At 39.4% G+C, this 19,107-nt stretch overlaps 1 protein-coding gene across 1 annotated transcript; it reads left to right on the forward strand.

Moving 5' to 3' along the window:
- Positions 1 to 13,177: 13,177 nt before the first annotated feature.
- Positions 13,178 to 15,613, forward strand: LOC102775675 (homeobox protein Hox-B1a-like). The gene is made up of 2 exons (XM_006806233.2): positions 13,178 to 14,006; positions 15,267 to 15,613. Exons 1-2 carry the CDS (start codon positions 13,178 to 13,180, stop codon positions 15,611 to 15,613), a joined length of 1,176 nt encoding a protein of 391 aa, XP_006806296.1.
- The last annotated feature ends 3,494 nt before the right edge of the window (positions 15,614 to 19,107 follow it).

A 19,107-nucleotide genomic window follows, 5' to 3' on the forward strand; every position in this document is an offset into this window, starting at 1 on the left:
CCTATCATTACTAGGGCCACTGGACCATTCTGTCACTTGAGCCTAACCAGATGCGGTTCTGAAGCATTCCACTGCTGGAATGGCTTATTATGTCTTTTATAACTGGAACGGCTTACAAAAAATAAACAAAAAAACTCGAAAAGATAATTTTGAGAGTTTTTGAAAACTGTTTGAAACTCTATTTTAGCACAGTTTCAAAACACAAGAAGCTCTCTGCACAACTGTCTGATAAACAGACAGCTATCAGACAGCCTTGTGTTAGATTGGCTAACTCAAAGTTGTCCTGTTCCTGTTCTGAAACTCGTGTACACATGAAGTTTGTTTGGTATTGCCATACTTTTAGGATTACTTTTAGGATTATTTTCAAACCTAATTTTATCAGGTCAACATTCCTAGTACTAGATGAAAGGCATTCAATAATGCCGGTATAGAAAATGACTTGTTACTGTACATTTTTCCAAAATTGGAAGATTGAAGCTGTTTGTTTTTAATCTTACAATAAGGGACAACATAGGGGATTCACTGAAAGTCTCTCCCACCTGCCAACAGGTAAACTAATGTGCATTCTTGACATAATTACAACACATTTAAACAGTTTTGGGACCTGAACAAAAGGTCTGTCCAGTTTGTTTGAAAGCAATAAATAAAATTAAAAAAAGAGGTGATATAAAGAGCAGAGTCATAACTAAAGAAAACAAATGTGTAACTGGGGTTTAGAGTGTGTGCATGCTCTGTCCTTGAGTCACATGCATTTGTACAGTCAGACAGAATCATTTCCACTGTATGGTAATGGTAGGTAAACTACCTTCCATTCAGTCTTGTATCTGAGCCAAAGAGAGGTGAGCAATACCTATGAGGGTGCCATCAATATACTGTTTGTTGTGGATGTGAGAGAAAAGATTGGACAGCTATCCCCCCCACCCTACACAGACACACACACAATTCTGTATATTGAGTTGTCAAGTGGTAGCCTTGGAGGACACACACCAAACACAAATCACTCTCTGTATGTGCACAAAACTCTCTCATGCACTCGCTTACTAATAGGTCAATAAAGAGCCATTCCATGGGATTACTGGTATTTGCCAAGGGACCAACACAGACAATTGTCAGTCAATTCAACTGCACTAATTAACTGCCACTAAATAGACTGCTGAGTGGTCGACTCATACCACTAACCAGCAGCCAAGAACTGAGAAAAATCAAATAATGATGATGCATCTAAAAATGTATGGTGGAAACACTATGATGTGTTTTATAACATCAAACTTAAAAAGGGTGCTCCAGCTTTTTATAAAACATTATAAACTTATCTAGTGGCCAGAATTGAAGGTAATTAACCTTTTTTGAAATACTATATTAAATAAATTTTTTGTTACTCAAAACACTTTTTTTTTGCAAAATTTTGAGTTTTCATAAAAAGTCTGTTTATGATGTCTCTCTGTCACAAGGGAAAATTCCAGATTATGTGATTTGCTTGCTGCAACTTTTAACTGTCCTATGATTAATTTTACCTGTGCTTTGATAGCTGTGTCCATCCCCCTCCAGCTCTTACTTTTCTCTTCTGTTCTCCACTGTTCTCTCACATCACCATTCTGTGTGCAGAGGAACATTACTCTGACCTCCAACATTTGACTTCAGTTTGAAGAGTATGAAATGTACAGCTACTACATCTATTGTTCCAAGAAGTGAACTTGTATTATTTGCGGGTACTAACAGGCTTCTTATTTTGTTGAAGCTAGGTTAAGATGTGGCTTCATGCTGACAAAGAACACTACAGATGGGATATTTGCTTTGAGAGTGTTGTTGGAGATGTAGAGAGCAGTTCAGGAGGGTTTCACAAAACTTAAAGAAGTCTATTTGTCTTCTTTTTCAGGCTCTTTAGACCACCATGACTTGGATGACAGTGGTGAGGTGTGCGGTAGGAGTGACAGATGGGTTCAAGGTGGGGGTGGGATTACATCAGGGACTGGCTCTGAGCCTCTTCTTGTTCTCAGTAGTGATGGACAGGTTGACAGATGAGGTCAGGCAGGAGTCCCAATGAAGTATGATGTTTGCAAAGAGCATTGTAATTTGTAGTGAGAAGTAGGAAGCAGGTGGAAGGGAGCTTGAAGAGGTGGAGGTATGCACTGAAGAGAAGAGGAATGAAAGTAGAGGCAAGACAGAATACATGTGTGTGAATAGGAGGGAGATAGTTGCCTCAAGGCGTTCAAGGCCCAACACCCTAAAATAATACAGACAAAAACACCAACAATCAAATGACCCGCTTTGAGCAAGTACTTGGGAAGGAAGAAACTTCTGCCAGAATCAGGCTCAGGGAAGGGTGGCCATCTGCTGCAAGGGAAGAAAGAGAGGACAAAAGAAACTTCTGGAAGAGAGCCAGAAATTAATGATTAAATGCAAAGTGCTGTATAATCTCTCAGGCTCTCTCTATGACTTATGACTTTTGTGTTGTGTTGTGATCAAAAAACATCAAGATCATTTTCTTCTGCATGTCAAGGAAGTTTTTATTAGTGGTTCCCTTACTCTTGAGCTCCTTCACTGTTACAAATGGTGACCCTTCAACTTGGTTCTTTTTTTGTGAAGAGGAAGAAACTGTGGAAAACTGTTTGATCATAGGTAAATGAACTTTCATCACAGGTAACTTGATGAAAGTCAGGTCAGCTGAAATTGCAGAGGCATAAGAGCTCATTAAGAGACTCAAAGCAGTCCTTTGATACACAAGAAGATCACCTTCATCTCGTTTTCGCCTTTTCACTGTTGGTTCTGTTTTTTTCACCATTTGATATACAAATGATAACATTTTTTTTTAAAAAAAGCATTAATGACATCACTGTTATGAAAGTATCCACATTCATTGATTTGACTATAACCAAACCACAGCTATTTTGGTCCAGTCAATGTCAGGAGATTAAAACCGAAAAAAACAGAGTATATTTCAAAACAACAAACGTTGACCAAAGTACTGCAAAATGTTACAGAAGCCAAAAAAAGAGAAATAAAGATGGTTATCCTCAAAGATTGTGAACAATAGTCATACCATTTAATGCTATCAAAATGTTAGATTCTTGTCTTTGAAAAATGTTCTTAACATTATTGGCAATCAGGAGATAAATATATATATATATATATATATATATATATATATATATATATATATATATATATATATATTTAAAAAGTGCTTTTCTTTTTCTTTAAAATACATGGTAGTGATTGCAAATATTAATAACTGATGATAACCTAGATCCCACATGGTTGATAATAAAGTCTCAACTCAAACTGGATCAAAAAAGTGTGAAGAACTGTTTTAAATTTGAATTTAGGCACCATCAGAGCAATCTCATTAGATGATCTAAGATATGTGAGAAACTACTGTCCGTTTAGGTCACATGTATGGCATGTTTCAAAAAACAGGAAGAACTGTCTAATAACATACTAACTACATCGCAGATCATGTCTCACTTTTCTGCCTTGGTGCTGTTTGGCCCCAGGTTTGTTGATTGATTTACAACAGCCTGTAGTAGCAATACTTAGAGGTTCTAACATCAGCCAAGTATTCTTTTGGATGTTTCTTCCCTTTTCCAAACATGGAATGTTGAAAAAAAAATGAAAAGAAAAAAAAACAGTCATATTGCATTACATTAAAAAAAAAAAGGTACACATTTCCTGCAGGATCTGTAATGCATTGCATTTTGGTTATCAAACATCAGTAAATTGTGAAATGGTGATGTCCTGAAAAGGTACGAAAATGATGAAGTAGAAGATCTACTTCTTCTTATTTAACATCATCACTTCACAAATGCAGAAAATGTCAATATCACTTTAATTTCATTAGCAGGTTTATTTAATGTCATCTGATGGTGCTCAAACTTGGAAAAGAAATTAAAAACGAGAATGTCAGCGATGCAGACAATTTCTCTCTCTTTCTCATCAGCTGAAATATGTGTAAATGTTATTAATAAATTCGGTTTAATATCTGCATCAGTGTTTCAGGTTACAGAGTTAATGCAACTATGTAAGCAGTCTCCTCTGTTTCCTTCACTCAGTCAGTGCTTTGCTTTCACCGTGTCTCCTATATCATCTTTCATGATTTTCTGAAAGCCCCTCAGATCACAGACACATGCCCGCACACACATACACACACACACACACACACACACGCACGCACACACACACACACACACACACACACACACACACACACAATTGCATCCACGTGCATGTGCAGACAAACAGACACACACATATCTCCACTCTTTTCCAGGAATACTGGAGCACAACTTCCTGATTCCGGAGCCATTCGGTTGACAGGAATATTAAAATGAGAGACAGACAAATAAAGAAAACTGAAGAAGAAGCATCTAAAATCAGACTGATACATTTCTTTGAAGAAGGGATTAAAGTTACAGTCAATCACAGTTAATCAGCTTTCTGTTTTGTCTCTGCCTCTTAATTCTACCTTTTAACCTATTTAAATTCAGTCCTGGATAGACACCACAAAAAATGCAAACACTCAGAAACATAAACAGACAGTCAGAGGTAGTTTGGTGCTGAGCTTATAACTAAGACTCTCTGCCTTACCTGAGACAAACCTCACAGCTCACCTGCCCTCCCAGCTAGAGACTGTGGTAAGGGGAAAAAGATCAGCAGAAAAGCGACTTTCTGTACATGCTTTAACTTCATATTTCAACAGGTTTGCACATTTATTCATTTTTTTTCCAGGACAGCAAAAATGACTAATAATACGGGTCAGTGGGCAGCAGTAATATTCGATAACTTCCAACCTAACCTACACACCTGCTGCTCATATACTTATCAAGCTGCCAGTATTTAAGAAGCAGCTCTAACTACTACTCTTTGCCAGATTGGTACCAATGGTTGTGGAAGTTGGGCTCCTAAATGTTCCCTGTGTGTTCTTGAAATTTTAATGTTCCTGTTTCTCTGTTCTGCAGAAACCTCTCTGGGTTTCCTCAAGTGTTGTCATTTCCTGTGGGAAAACGTAACTTTTGCCTCGGTACTGGTCTGATCCTCTCTGGAAGAATTTGCTCAGAACTCAGCTGGCACCTGGTACAGGCAGATAACTCATCTGCCTGTCTGTACCACTGTTGTCACCCACATGAGGAAGCTTGACCAGGGTATCCATCACCCTGTATCTCTCAACTAAGCACTAGGACCAATTCATATTCAAGTCCTCACCTTTCATCAAGGATATGTCCTTCAACGCACATATTAAACAAATATGTAAGACTGCGTTCTTCCATTTGCGCAACATCTCTAAAATTAGAAATATCCTGTCTCAGAGTGACGCTGAAAAACTAGTTCATGCATTTATTACTTCCAGGCTGGACTACTGCAATTCATTATTATCAGGATGTCCAAAAAACTCACTGAAAAGCCTTCAGCTAATCCAAAATGCTGCAGCAAGAGTACTGACAGGGACTAGAAAGAGAGAGCATATTTCTCCTGTTTTGGCTTCCCTTCACTGGCTTCCTGTTAAATCCAGAATTGAATTCAAAATCCTGCTCCTCACATACAAGGTCTTAAATAATCAGGCCCCATCTTATCTTAATGACCTTGTAGTACCATATCACCCTATTAGAGCACTTCGCTCCCGCTCTGCAGGCCTACTTGTTGTTCCTAGAGTATTTAAAAGTAGAATGGGAGGGAGAGCCTTCAGTTTTCAGGCCCCTCTTCTGTGGAACCAGCTTCCAGTTTGGATTCGGGAGACAGACACTATCTCTACTTTTAAGATTAGGCTTAAAACTTTCCTTTTTGCTAAAGCATATAGTTAGGGCTGGACCAGGTGACCCTGAATCCTCCCTTAGTTATGCTGCAATAGATGTAGGCTGCCGGGGGATTCCCATGATGCATTGAGTTTTTCCTTTCCAGTCACCTTTCTCGCTCACTATGTATTAACAGACCTCTCTGCATTGAATCATATCTGTTATTAACCTCTGTCTCTCTTCCACAGCATGTCTTTTATCCTGTCTTCCTTCTCTCACCCCAACCGGTCGCAGCAGATGGCCCCGCCCCTCCCTGAGCCTGGTTCTGCCGGAGGTTTCTTCCTGTTAAAAGGGAGTTTTTCCTTCCCACTGTCGCCAAAGTGCTTGCTCATAGGGGGTCATATGATTGTTGGGTTTTTCTCTGTATCTATGAAGCGCCTTGAGGCGACTTTTGTTGTGATTTGGCGCTATATAAATAAAATTGAATTGAATTGAATTGAATTAGACAATTTTCATGTTACCACTTATCAGGATTACCATGTTAGGGTAAGTGACACAAGATAACAGATGGATATCTTTGTAAAGTTGAACCCTATAGTGCAGGCTCCAGGGGGATGTGAAGAGTTGTAAAAATTGCTATTTCTGTGAAGGCAAACAAGTATACCTATTGACCCAAAATAGTCTCATAGTCACAAACTACTGGTTTATTTACAAGGACACAAGTTTGATATTGTTATATATAGACCCAGAAATTCATAGTAGTGGTTCCAAAGGGCAACTAAGCCCACTTTAGGAGACTGAGTAGGGGGCACATAGATTTTTTACCAAACAGGCTGAAAAACTTACATTTTGTTTTCATATATTTTTTTCATTGAGCCTAAAAAGCTACTTAATGGGCTTTTATGGAAGACTGTGGTCTGGTGTCTTGAACCAGTGGCTCTTTTGGCCATCTGAAGAAACACTTTATACCTTTGGCAAAAAAAATAATAAAATAAAATAAAAAGAAATTGAATAAAGAAGCGAACACTTATTTTAACATTCAGTTTTATTTTTGATTGCTGTAAGTGATTCATCACATTTTTTAGTAATAAAACCGTATATCCCTAATAGCAAATTTAAAATAGATTTATCCTAAAATAGGATTTAAGTTAGTTAAATTTAAAAAAGTGTCTGTTTTTAGAGAAATGTTTTATAGAAAACATTGTCTTAAGAAAATATTGTATTAAGTGTCAAGTCATCTCCATTCACTCCAGTGGACCATTTCTTTATTGCAATAGTAGATCATGGACCCTTTCAGTAGTTCATGGAGGTTAGTGCCATACAGTAGCTATTCCACTGAGATATAGCATTACAGAATATTTAGATGCAATTTTAATAAGTCTGAAAAAATTAATCAAAAGGCTAAATGGGAATTAAACTGAATACACAACAACACTCACTTCTTTCTTCACCACGGCAGACTGGTACAATGTCTGGGGACATTGCAGGAACAGTAATTTTATCCAGTCTATCTGCTAATCTCCTGTTCGCCTGTCCCCCTACTTGTGTTTAAAATCCTAAAATACTTAAACTCCTGCACTTGGGGGAGCAAATCATTCCTGACTCAGCATGGGTATTCCACCCTTTTTCAGCTGTGAACCATGGTTTCAGATTTAGAGATATTAATTCTCATTCCTGCCTTGTCAGACTTGGCTGAGAACTGCTCCAGTGTGAGCTGAAGGCCACGCCTGGTGAAGCCAACAGAACCACATCATCCACAAAAGTGTGAGACGAGATCCTGAGGCCACCAAAGTGGAATCCTTTCCCCACTTGGCTATGTCTAGAAATTCTGTCCTTAAAATTTAAGAACAGAATTGGTGACAAAGCGGAGCCCTGGTGGAGTCACTGGGAATAATTATGGCTGACTGCCAGCAATTCAGACCAAGAGCTTAATACAGTTTATGGCTGATACCAACAAACTACAGCACATACTCTCTCATAGTACCTCCCATAGTAGCTCAGTTAAATGGAGTGAAATGCCTTCTCCAAGTCTACAAAATACATGTAGACTAGTCAGGTAAACTCACATGTAGACTTGAATATGTCAAAGTATTTCTTCTATGACAGGTACAGGTAGTTGCAGCCACAGATCCATGTAGCTGCCTCAACAATGGAGGTGTGAAACATGTTTAATTTAGACTTGATGTTCCTAGCCTCCCTCATAATGTCTTTGAAGTTCTGCAAGACGTGGAAATTGAAGATTTTGTGGTCAGGGGTCTCTGTCAGACACTCCCTTATCATATGATTGAACGCTTACTATACATTTGGGAGGGCCTCTACAGCATCCTCCCACACCACTCTACCTCACTATCATGTGGTGCTCGTTGAGAGCTCATCTAATGATGGGATTCCAAACTCAATCAGGGAGTCCTGGTGCCACATGCACTTTTGAAAATCCTTAAGTTCAAACATGGTGTTCATTATGGACAAACTGTAACAATAACACAATACCACTCAGGTTCAGATCAGGCAGCCATTCCTGCTAATGTTGTCTACATGGGGCGATCGTGGCTCAAGAGTTGGCAGTTCGTCTTGTAATCGGAAGGTTGCTGGTTCGAGCCTACTGGTGGTGGCTAGCAGCTGTGGCTACAATGTAGCTTGCCATCACCAATGGGTGAATGACTGAATGTAGTGTTAAGCGCTTTGGGGTCCTTAGGGACTAAGTAAAGCGCTATACAAATACAGGCCATTTACATGAGTGAAGAAGTATCCCAGTAGAACTGGAGTGTCCAGGAGGGGCCCTGTAGGAGCCATTTTATGTTTGTAATGTGTGCCACTAGGGGTCACTTTTTGTGTTTATGGTGTGTTTATGAGACTGTATTTAACCTCCTAGGACCTGGCGTCCACATATGTGGACATCACATTTTGGGTTATTTAGACCAAAATACTGAATTTTGCTCTACAAGGGCCTGATATCCACTCACGAGGACATTATAGTGCTACTGTTCTATCAAAATTTTAAATGAATATCCTCATATGTGGCTCTCATTTTTCTTAAAAACAAAAATAAGGCAAAAAAAAATCTGGTAATTCTTTGTTTTTACATTCATCGGGCCCCAATATGTCCAAATATCAAAGAGAAATGAAAAATGCATGCAGTGGAAGAGTTCGGGTCTTAGGAGGTTAAGGTAGACACACATAATTAGTGTCATGTGTTACTGGTCAGAAAGAGCAAACAGTCTGTGACCACTGCGCTGTTGTCATTTATGATAAATGACACTGGATAAAAAGAACTGTTGAACAACAAATACAACCAATGGAATACAATAAAGATGTTAAATTGACAAGATAAGTATGGCTGGAGTTATTGGAGTGTGGCAAGTTTCATTCATAACAGTGGCATCGCGTCACCCCCACCATCAAACACCTCAGTGGCTTCAAGAATAGGTTTAGCCTCTGCTTGATACACCCAGCAGCTCTGTGAAGGCTGAGTGTATCAAGCTGAGTAACAGTGCTTCTACACTGTTACTCAGCATGGAAGCACGGATTATATCTATATCTATACATCTGATGCTATATCTAGTCGGTATCTCTCAACCTCATCCTCTTGCTCAAGCTCCATCCCCACCAGAGAGGTGACGTTCTATGTCCCAAGAGTCAGCCTCAACAGCCAGAGATTGGATTGCCAGGCCTTCACTGCTTCGCTGCCCAACACATGTTGCACCTGACCCATATATGACCCATGTTGTGCCTTATGTGGGTGGTGAGCAATGAGGAGTAAGAAAGAAATACAGGTTGATCACAACTGCCTTAGTGAATGAATTATATTAGCCAATTTTTACTATAATTTGGTGGAATGGTAAATGGTGGTTTAGTTGAAGCTAAATAAAAAAGAGCCTATGCTGTGGCATCACTTTCCTGGTGTTTTAATTGTCTGTGTTTATTCAAAAATAGTAGTACTTTTTACTTAGTTTGCACATTTACACCTGCTTACTAGATCATGTGGCATTATCATGTGTTAACCAGGTACAAACCTGTACAAAAAACTAACATTACAGAATTACATGGATGTAAAAAACTAAACATGGGGACCAGTTGACCCCGCTCTCTCTCTTTTTCTTTCCTTTAGGCTCTCCACCACCCAGGCAGCGGTGTAGGCGTCATTTAATCTTTTTCTTGTCCTGGTCTATTCCTGCAGACGTCCTGCCCACTCATTCTGCCTCTCTTTCCTTTCAGCCCCTCACTGATGATTAACCTCCCTCCTTGTCGCTCGCCCACGCCGCTCGTTCTGATTTCGTCATAGCGGCACGGCTGCAGTACGCCTGCTGTCAGGCACTTCACACAGGCTCTGGAGGGGAAAAATTGATGATGGGTTCATTGGAGGCAGTTATAATGGAGGCTAATGACCAATGAGAATGTGTCCAGGCTGTGAAGTACACACTTGAGGAACAAATGTTTAATACATATGAATGCAAGAAATGAAGAGATGTTGTTCCCTTTTCTCCTTGAAAGCATATAACAAAAACATAGAAAGACTAAAATGAATTAAAAGTCCTATTCTGAAACATTTCCACTGAAAAGACTTCTTCCAAAAAACCTCAACGATTGCACAGTTGTAGGCCGTTGATATATACACATGTACACGCACGCACACACAGAAAGTACATTGTGTTGTCATCCTTGCTTCCTGCTCTGCTGGACCAACAGGATTTGGCCCACTAAAATGCCTCCTGTCTACTTTAACCTCATTTGTGTAACAGATCAGTTCATTCATTCAATTAGCACACACTCTCACACGGGCACCTGCACATGCACATTCACTCATCGGAAATCTATGGCTTCCCAATACAATTGTTGAAAAGTAAACTGACTCCCAAAAGTCCCTTGCAATTGAGCTTTCTGATCAATAGGAGCCCTTTAGTCCATAGAAAGATTTTTTCTGTCCTGTCGAGAGAAATGTTTGTTATAAAAAACAGCTAACTTTACCCCAAAATGGCTAAAAGTGTTCCTAGTGTTTAAGTTATATTTTATGTGATATATGTATGTGTGTATTAGTTAGCTCATAAATATGCATTCTGTAAGTGCATAAGTGGCTGTTACAGGAAGACAACGAGTCAGTACACCATCCACATACAGATAAATGTCAGAGCTGAACAGCTGGTGCTCAGCACAGTGTCACGCCTTATCCAGTGATTTGCTCATCACATATTGCGTTGTAACTAATAGTTGATCTCTAGTGGACACTGCATAGGTAACCTAATTCATTTTTTTCAAGTATATTTTGTAGACCTGTTCACAACAACAGTCATCCCATTATCGGTATGCTGTAAGATAAGACAATGCAATATTTTGGAAAACCAAATATTGTATTCCTCTAAGCAAACACGTGCAGAAGGTGGGGAAGAAGAACTCCCTTTTAACCTGGTAGCACCAGATTCAGAGAGGAACAGCCATCTGTTATGGACAGTTGGGGGTTGAGGGAAAAGAAAATACAGAAAAGACATATATATTTACTACACTATCCTATGTCAATGAACAGTTTTTTGCTGTCATTGGTAGTAGCTTCAATTCTTCATCTCAAACTTAAGATGTGTTTTACCTGACACCTATCCACTCCTCATCAACACAAGTGACAGAATTGTTATTAACATGCCAAGGATGAATGAAGTCAATTACTGTTTCTTAATGTAAAGTTGTTTTCACACATGAACTTCTGTCAATTTGTGGAAAATCAGGTTGAAACACTTTCCATAGATGCCTTTCCTCACATTTAAAGAGTCTCCTTTTATAGTATTGCATATACGCCATGTGGTGAGGGAACGAGAGCTATCTAAGTAGAGTATGCAGTAAGTCAGAACTAGAGTCTTCAATGCTGAAATCTAATTTTGAAATAGATGATTGTAATTTGTGTCACTTGTGGGGGTTTTTACAGAGCAGCTGAGGTGGCGCAGGGGTTAGGAAGCCTTCAAACACTAAGGAGCTATGTTAAAAGATAATTCTAAGTTCTTTCAATATGGACCCTATATTACTTGCTACAAATAAGCACAATAACATGAACAAGGTTTATTTTGAAGAAATTTAAATGAGAACAAACAGTTACATCACTTACCAAACTAAACACATTTCCTGTTTTAGCACTCTCTTTGTCTATTGGTTTTATTGTTACGTGCTCAGTGTTATTGTAATGCCTGCTTCCAAAAAAGGGAGCTATATCACTGTGTTTTTTCCGTCCACATATACAGTAGGTTTGGATATACCCAAAGGCTCAACAGTGGACTGTGAATTATCACTGACTTTGATGTGGTGTTGTTCTGTGTTTCTGAATTACAATTTATACTGGAGTGCAATGTTATACTAGCTAAGCATGGACAAAACTATAATAAATTTGATTTTTTTTATTGTGTAGTAGATGTAGAACCAGTATTACTTGTTGTATTAATATTTAATAAAGGGGTAGTAGCATGGTACCAGTGTACTGTATTTAGTTTATTTAGTTTCAGTCTTCTTTCTTTGAGCTTTTTGCAGGAAGGAGGTCTGGAAGCTGCAGGCCGGCTCACAGGTCCTCTTTTATTCTCTGCCTCTCTCTTTGCTCTGACAGATCCGTGCTGATATCAGATTGATGGGCCGGTTTGATTGAAGTCTCTTTGTCGTGCTAATGTCACCGCGAGTGATGGATGAGGCAAATGGGCCAACTCAACGCGCGTGCGTGCAAACTCGACTCCAGAACCGAAAGAAAGAGCCTCTCCCCTCCTCCCGTACAAACACACACACACACACACACACACACACACACACACACACGACTTCCCTCGCTCCCGTGACCAGCTAACAAACTTCTGGCCTCCGGTCACCATAGGCGACGAGCCACGTGACCTGCCATGGAGGTAAGAAAAGGAGTGACACGGTAAAACGGAGAGAGGGAGACAATTGAAGAGCAAGAGCCAGAGAAAATTGAAGAATTTGAAGAAAAAAGACAGACTGTAGGAAGACTGGGTGTAACCTGTGTGAAGCTGAAAATGTGACTGTATTCTTTTCAGTCCTCTCCCGTTGTTTTCCACTGTCACTGACGAGCCTTTGAAACACAGGTTGAGTTACTGATAGAGTAGGGCCTTTAAAACACACACAAACTGCAGCAGACCACATGTGTTTCTGGTTTGGAGACGTAAAGCCTTCGCATTTTTTCATTCACATTGGAAATGTCTACAGTTTTTTACTTGTAATGTAATTTTGTCGCGACTTTTTTTTTATTACTTTAAGGGTTTTTCGATTAAAGGACCAACACGATTTTTGTACTGCTTTTTGCACACAACAGGGAGATTCTATATCATACTGCCGACTATAGGAACAACTTTCAAATGGATTTTTTAGTTATTTGATTTTTGCTTTTCAACGAATTTCTATTAACCTCGGTCGTGTTTCTTGCTGATAACAAGTCGAGACATTTTACCAATTCCCTGGTGCTTCGAGTCTGCATGGACAACATGAACTCCTTTGTGGAATACTCTATTTGTAACCGACAACCAACTGGCATTTATTCTGCGCCTAAATCTGGATACCACCATCATCACCTGCACCATCACCTTCCCCTGGATCAGCGTCAGGGATTCCCCGTGAGCATCCAAACAGGCCTCAGCGGTTCTCCTGTCCCCGGGTCCAGAAATGACAACAGAGACGTAGGAGCGAGTTATACCGCGGATGCAGGGATGTACGTGGGCGTTGGGGCGGACACCGCCAGCGGAGGAGCAAGTCAGCATCATCAGCAACATCCTCCTCAACATCACGAACAGCATACGCACAGCGGCTACCAACATCCAACACATCACAATCACCCTCAGCTTCACCAGAGCCAAAGCCTGCAGAGTGTAATACCTTCTCCTTATAGTAACGGTTGCAACACGGGGGCCTATGTGGGCCAGGCATGCACCACAAACTCGGAGTATGTTGCTGCCACAGGCGCACCAAACTCCGTCCATCCGCAGTATTTCATGGAGGATTCTTTGGCCTCCACCTACTGTCATCAATCAAGCTTCCCCAACTCGGCCTCAACCGTCGGCCCCAGTTACAGCTCTCTTACCGGGGTCTACTGCGGGCCTCAGCGCACCCTGGCTGGGTCACAGTACCCGCAGCAGATCGGTGGGGGGGTTCTTGACGCAGGAGGCTACCTGGAGCTTTCGCCTGGGGGAGGCTACGGGGAGCTGCCGGTATCTCAGGATCGTGAAAGAGGGGACGATGAGGTCCAGCAGGCCGGGCAGGGGCAGACCTTCGACTGGATGAAGGTGAAGAGAAATCCACCGAAGACAGGTGAGAGAGGGTTCACTTATCCGTTTAACGTCTTAATAAAACCTTATCGTGAGATTAAGTCTGCAGTCCGTCAAAAGTTTCCTATAATATTATGGCATATTTTTCATAAGAAATGCAGTCAAAAATACATGCATGAATAAACAAACAGCGGGGGAATTCGTTTTAAGACGTGAATGAGGACTGAATGTAGCTTGCAGTCAGGAGCATAATTTGTAGATCAGAACTTTATGGTACAGAGAACAACATTGTTTGATCGAAATGATTTTCACAACATTATTTTTATCCTTTCAGAGAAAATACATCATATTTTTACTACTACTTTCTTTGTGCGGATAACAGGCTTTTATTTTTTTTATTATTATTTTTTACTTATCTTAATTACTCAAATCGTCAAAGAAGAGGAAAGAGAGAAAGAAAGAATAACAGTTGTGGTTTTCCAACATAAATAGGGCCCATAATGAATTACAGTAATTCGTTGTTTCGAGCACTTAAAAATAAGACATTAGTTCCCATATAAAAAAAAAGATTGCTCGTTAATACCACCCAGCACGTCTAATGGTCACAGATAAATTAGGCCTTTAAATAATTTCATTTTAAATAACTGGTAGAACAGATGTTGAAAAACTGATATATGAATACACTGTATTTTTATCAACAGAATGCTTTGTTGCATTTAGGAACGCATTGGACTTTATTACTGTGACACAGTTAATTGAATGGCACTAAAAGTACAAATCAGAGTCGTTTTCGGACTTCACTATGCAGTCGTATCTGTAGATACTTTGGTCTGGGTCAGCTGAGCCCCGGGAGTGTGAGCTCTCTCTCTCTCTCTCTCTCTCTCTCTCTCTCTCTCTCTGTGTGTGTGTGTGTGTGTCTTAATGATTACAGCAGACAGGTTGGAAGTCTCCGTTGGAAGTCTTTCCTGCTTTGTTATCTTTAAAAGCAGCCCCTCCATTAACCAGCTCCACCACCAACACCGACACCCCCGTGCTGCTTCTCCATCCCTCCTTAGGCCCACTGATGTCCTTCACTGCTCGTGTTTTTTAAACCTCATCTTTGTGATGCACTTTGTATTTATTTTGATGTAATTTAATAAATTATGGATATCAAACCACAAACCAAACTCTGACTATAAACATATCTCTATTTTCTAATTAATAACGAACACATCTAGCTCCAGTAACAACGAGCGCTTTTCTTATTACACGTACAAGTAAAACATAAAACATTCGTCTAACAGCTTGTCCATCTCTCTCGCAGTCAAAGTGGCCGACTACGGTCTTGCCCACAACAACGCCATGCGCACCAACTTCAGCACGAGGCAGCTGACGGAGCTGGAGAAGGAGTTCCACTTTAGCAAGTACCTGACCCGAGCGCGGCGCGTGGAGATCGCCGCCACGCTCGAGCTCAACGAGACGCAGGTGAAGATTTGGTTCCAGAACAGACGCATGAAGCAGAAGAAGCGTGAGCGGGAAGGCGCCACCGCGTCTGCGCGGCCATTCTCCTCCTCTTCCGGTACCGGCAGCAGTTTGAACAAGGAGCTGGAAGACACTGACCGCTCTTCCGCGTCTACGTCTCCAGGCGCGTCCCCGAGCTCGGAGACGTAATCTGGCTTTGTACCTGTGACACACTCTTCAACCCATTCTTAAAAGACTGCCTGTTGAACAGATTTTCTAAGCCCCAGAATTCTATAATAGCCGACCACCCATTCAGATGGACTTTTATGCCTCATGTACATGAACATGGAGAAAATAAGTTCTCAGTGCATTTTAGGGAAAGAAAAAATTTATATTAGTGACATAATTGACAGTTACATACAGTAAGTGCACTGATTTGACAAACTAATGGCACTTATGCCATGGAGATAACAGAAAATGCATAAAAGATGTCTGATTATAGATTTTGATACAAACTGGATGAGAGGAGCAGTGAATGTTGGGTCTTTTAGTGAAAATCATTCATGTAGATGATGATAATGACGATGGTATCTTTATATGATCAATCTTTCAGCCTGATTGTGGGGGGGGGGGGGGGGGGGGGCGTACAGTTCTTTTGTTAATAGTTTAATATTGTTTTGGGGGGGAAAAAAATCTATTTTAGTCATTCTGTTATAGCATTTAACTTTCTATATTTAAAAAAGTCAATCCCATAAAATTTGCTTTTACTATGTCACTAAAACTCACCTAAAAGCCTTCATGAATGCTGCAAATGTAAATGATCTCGGGGAGACATATACAAAACTGTGAAGATGATGATGTGGGTTCTGAGCTATGTTGGTAACACAGGAAGCCTGATGATGAGAATATAGTGCTATCTGGTACACTTTGAACATACTTTTTTCCCCTGTTTCTTACTGTTTCTAGTGTTGGCCTACATGTGTCTTCCTATGCAGCTCTGGTCTTTGCACTATGTGACTACAGGGTGACACTTTCAGACAGAAGATACATGAAGCTGGAATGTTATAGTTTTCTTCAGGTTTTATGCGCATTTACAAAAGCTGTGATTCTTCTGCAGTCTGATTTAGAATATGAACATGTTAGTTAGATTCAGGTTAATGTAGAGTGTTTGTTTGTGTGCACTTAAAAGGACAGGGTTTAGGGAAACTACTGAACTTAAGATGAAGAGTGGAAGTGTTTAATTTTTACTGACTGGGTCCTTGCCATTGAGAATAACTTATTGGATGTGTTGTTTATATTTTTGATTCTAGATAATATGTGTGTGTGTGTGTGTGTGTGTGTGTGTGTGTGTGTGTGTGTGTGTGTGTGTGTGTAGTAGGGGGGTAATGTTCCTTTTCCAGCCAAAATGATTTAACATAAAGTGATTCACTCCTAAATATGACTTTAGAAAAATAAAATTGCGTTTGGAATCTCCCTTCGCCTGTACCCACTCCAGTACCAGATAATTTTATCCAAGCGGATCATGTTTACATTGTTCAGGAGTCTGTTTTCCTGAACAATGGCTGGGTTTGATGTCAGCCTGTACCCTGAACTGACAATGATGTGACTGATTTTTTCTTATATTGTTTTTAAATGAGAACAGGGTTTGTTTTAGTTATGCTGCCTTGAAGAGACTCAGTGATATTTCTGCCTCCTTTTCTACTTTGAGCTACCTCATAAAATTATTTTGTTGATTAAGAGTTGATTCTTTGTTTTTAAACTGACCGTGAAGTGTCTAATGCATGCATGTCAAATTCCTTTTAATTAATGGATTGCACACAGCCCAATTTGACCTCAAGTGGACCAAAAAAGTGAAACTGGTGCATAAAAATCTGCAAAAAAAACCCTTCAAAAGGCTGGATTTTATTCTGCTTTCACATTGAATGAACAGTGGATTTACAAAACAGATGATATACAGCTTGTTGTAAGAAAAATATGTCCTAAATTCCATATATCTAAGTTTTTCCACATCTAGTCAGTCTACTCGCACACATGGAAAAAATGAAGCCCAAGAGGCCATGAGAAGGCTATAAAACTGAAGATAATTCAGGTCTGTGGCTTGGAACAATTTAAATAAGCACTCTGATGACTTAATGACTTGAAACACACTGCTCTCTTTTGAAAATAAACATCCCAAAATTCCTCTATTTTCACACATTGCAAAGTCATCTAGAAGGTATGCTTATACTCTTTGGCTGTTATTTGGACACATTGGCCAAACATTTGACACCAGTATGTGTATGATATGAATTGATTGGTTCTTCACTCATAGATAATACTGTTTTGTATTTGTTTGTTTTGTTTTTTTTTTTCAATTTTAAGACTGTGTCAGAGTGCTGAATACATCAGAAAAGTCTCAGGAAAACCACTTAAAGGTATATAACTGGATTTCCATCTGTCTAAACTCAGGAGATGCCAGAGGTCCACATTTATGTTTAATATTGTTGTTTTTGATTTGAGAAAACAATCCCACCAGTGTTCTTATTATTTCAGAATGCTAATCATGTGTGTTACATTCATAAATTAATTAATAACAATTTACTGTACCAAAAGCGTAGGACAGCCCCTAGAACCCAAATGACTGCGCTAATCCAGTCGTTAATCCCAAAGCAAATCTGTTTCCATAGTAGCTCATTCATGAGCCAAGAGGAACGGGAAATGCAGTGCGGAAATGGATTTTTAGATGAGGAGCGGAATCACCATTTTAAATGTCAGAAATAAATCTTTGATTCTTTTATCCATTTATTTATTTATTTTTTCATATATTTAAAATATCAGGGTTTTTTTAATTTAGAACTCAAAATTGCCTTTTGAAAATCTGTTTTCACTGAGAATTAATTTTTTTTAAATGAAATTCATTTTCGATTTAAAGTATTTATTAATGGATTAATAATTCTTTTTGAAAAATTTGAATTATAAATAGTGTTTTTATTTTAAATTAAATTATTTAAGTAAATAAAATGAATAAAAATGAATTTGTAAATGAATGAACAAATACATATTTTATCGTACAATTCAATATTTAGGCTTCTTTTTTTCAATGAGCATGACTCTTCTGGTCCTCCATACAGAAGAAGAAATACATCACTTCTGTATAATTTAGTTTAAAGTGGTTACATTTAATGAAAGATTAGAGTTAAAATTGGGAACCTAAGGGTGAAAAAAGAAAGATGTGATTTAAACCATAGAACAGTCATCATTATGATGTTTTTAGTTTGAAATTGAAAGTCTTCAGTCTTTAAAAAAATAACTGAAAGTCAGTTTTTGCTTTTGGCTTGAAAGATTTATTGCAGACCATAACATAAAGAGTAGAATGATATAAATAACATACATGTATATGTCTATTAAAAATGCTTTGCACAAAACATCATGGAGAGAGCTTTGTGCATTTCAGTCGCAGGCTTTCCTCTCAATTCACAGGGCCGCATTGCCAGTGGTTGAATCCACCCTCCTCCACACAGGCTACAATGAGGAATGTTACAGACCTTTGTGGGTGGATAGCTCTATCTAAAGGTGACCCTCTGGGATATCTAAACATGTAAACAGACTCCTTCTCATCACCTTCTCATCACTCCTGTTCTAAAGATTCTTCTCCTACAGGCTAACTGGGAAACTCAGTCATTGCTTCATGACAAATAAAGATTAGACAGAAGCCACTCACAGAT

The sequence above is a fragment of the Neolamprologus brichardi genome, unplaced genomic scaffold, assembly GCF_056152115.1.
Source record: "Neolamprologus brichardi isolate AB-2024 unplaced genomic scaffold, ASM5615211v1 NODE_ptg000031l+_length_7269946_cov_1, whole genome shotgun sequence".
NCBI lineage: Eukaryota > Metazoa > Chordata > Actinopteri > Cichliformes > Cichlidae > Neolamprologus > Neolamprologus brichardi.

Bases quoted from the DNA above. Each gene is read 5' to 3' on its own strand.
- LOC102775675 (XM_006806233.2), top strand. From the start codon at position 13,178: ATGGACAACATGAACTCCTTTGTGGAATACTCTATTTGTAACCGACAA. The intron at 14,007-15,266 runs GTGAGAGAGGGT...TCTCTCTCGCAG, and splicing joins GAGAAATCCACCGAAGACAG to TCAAAGTGGCCGACTACGGT.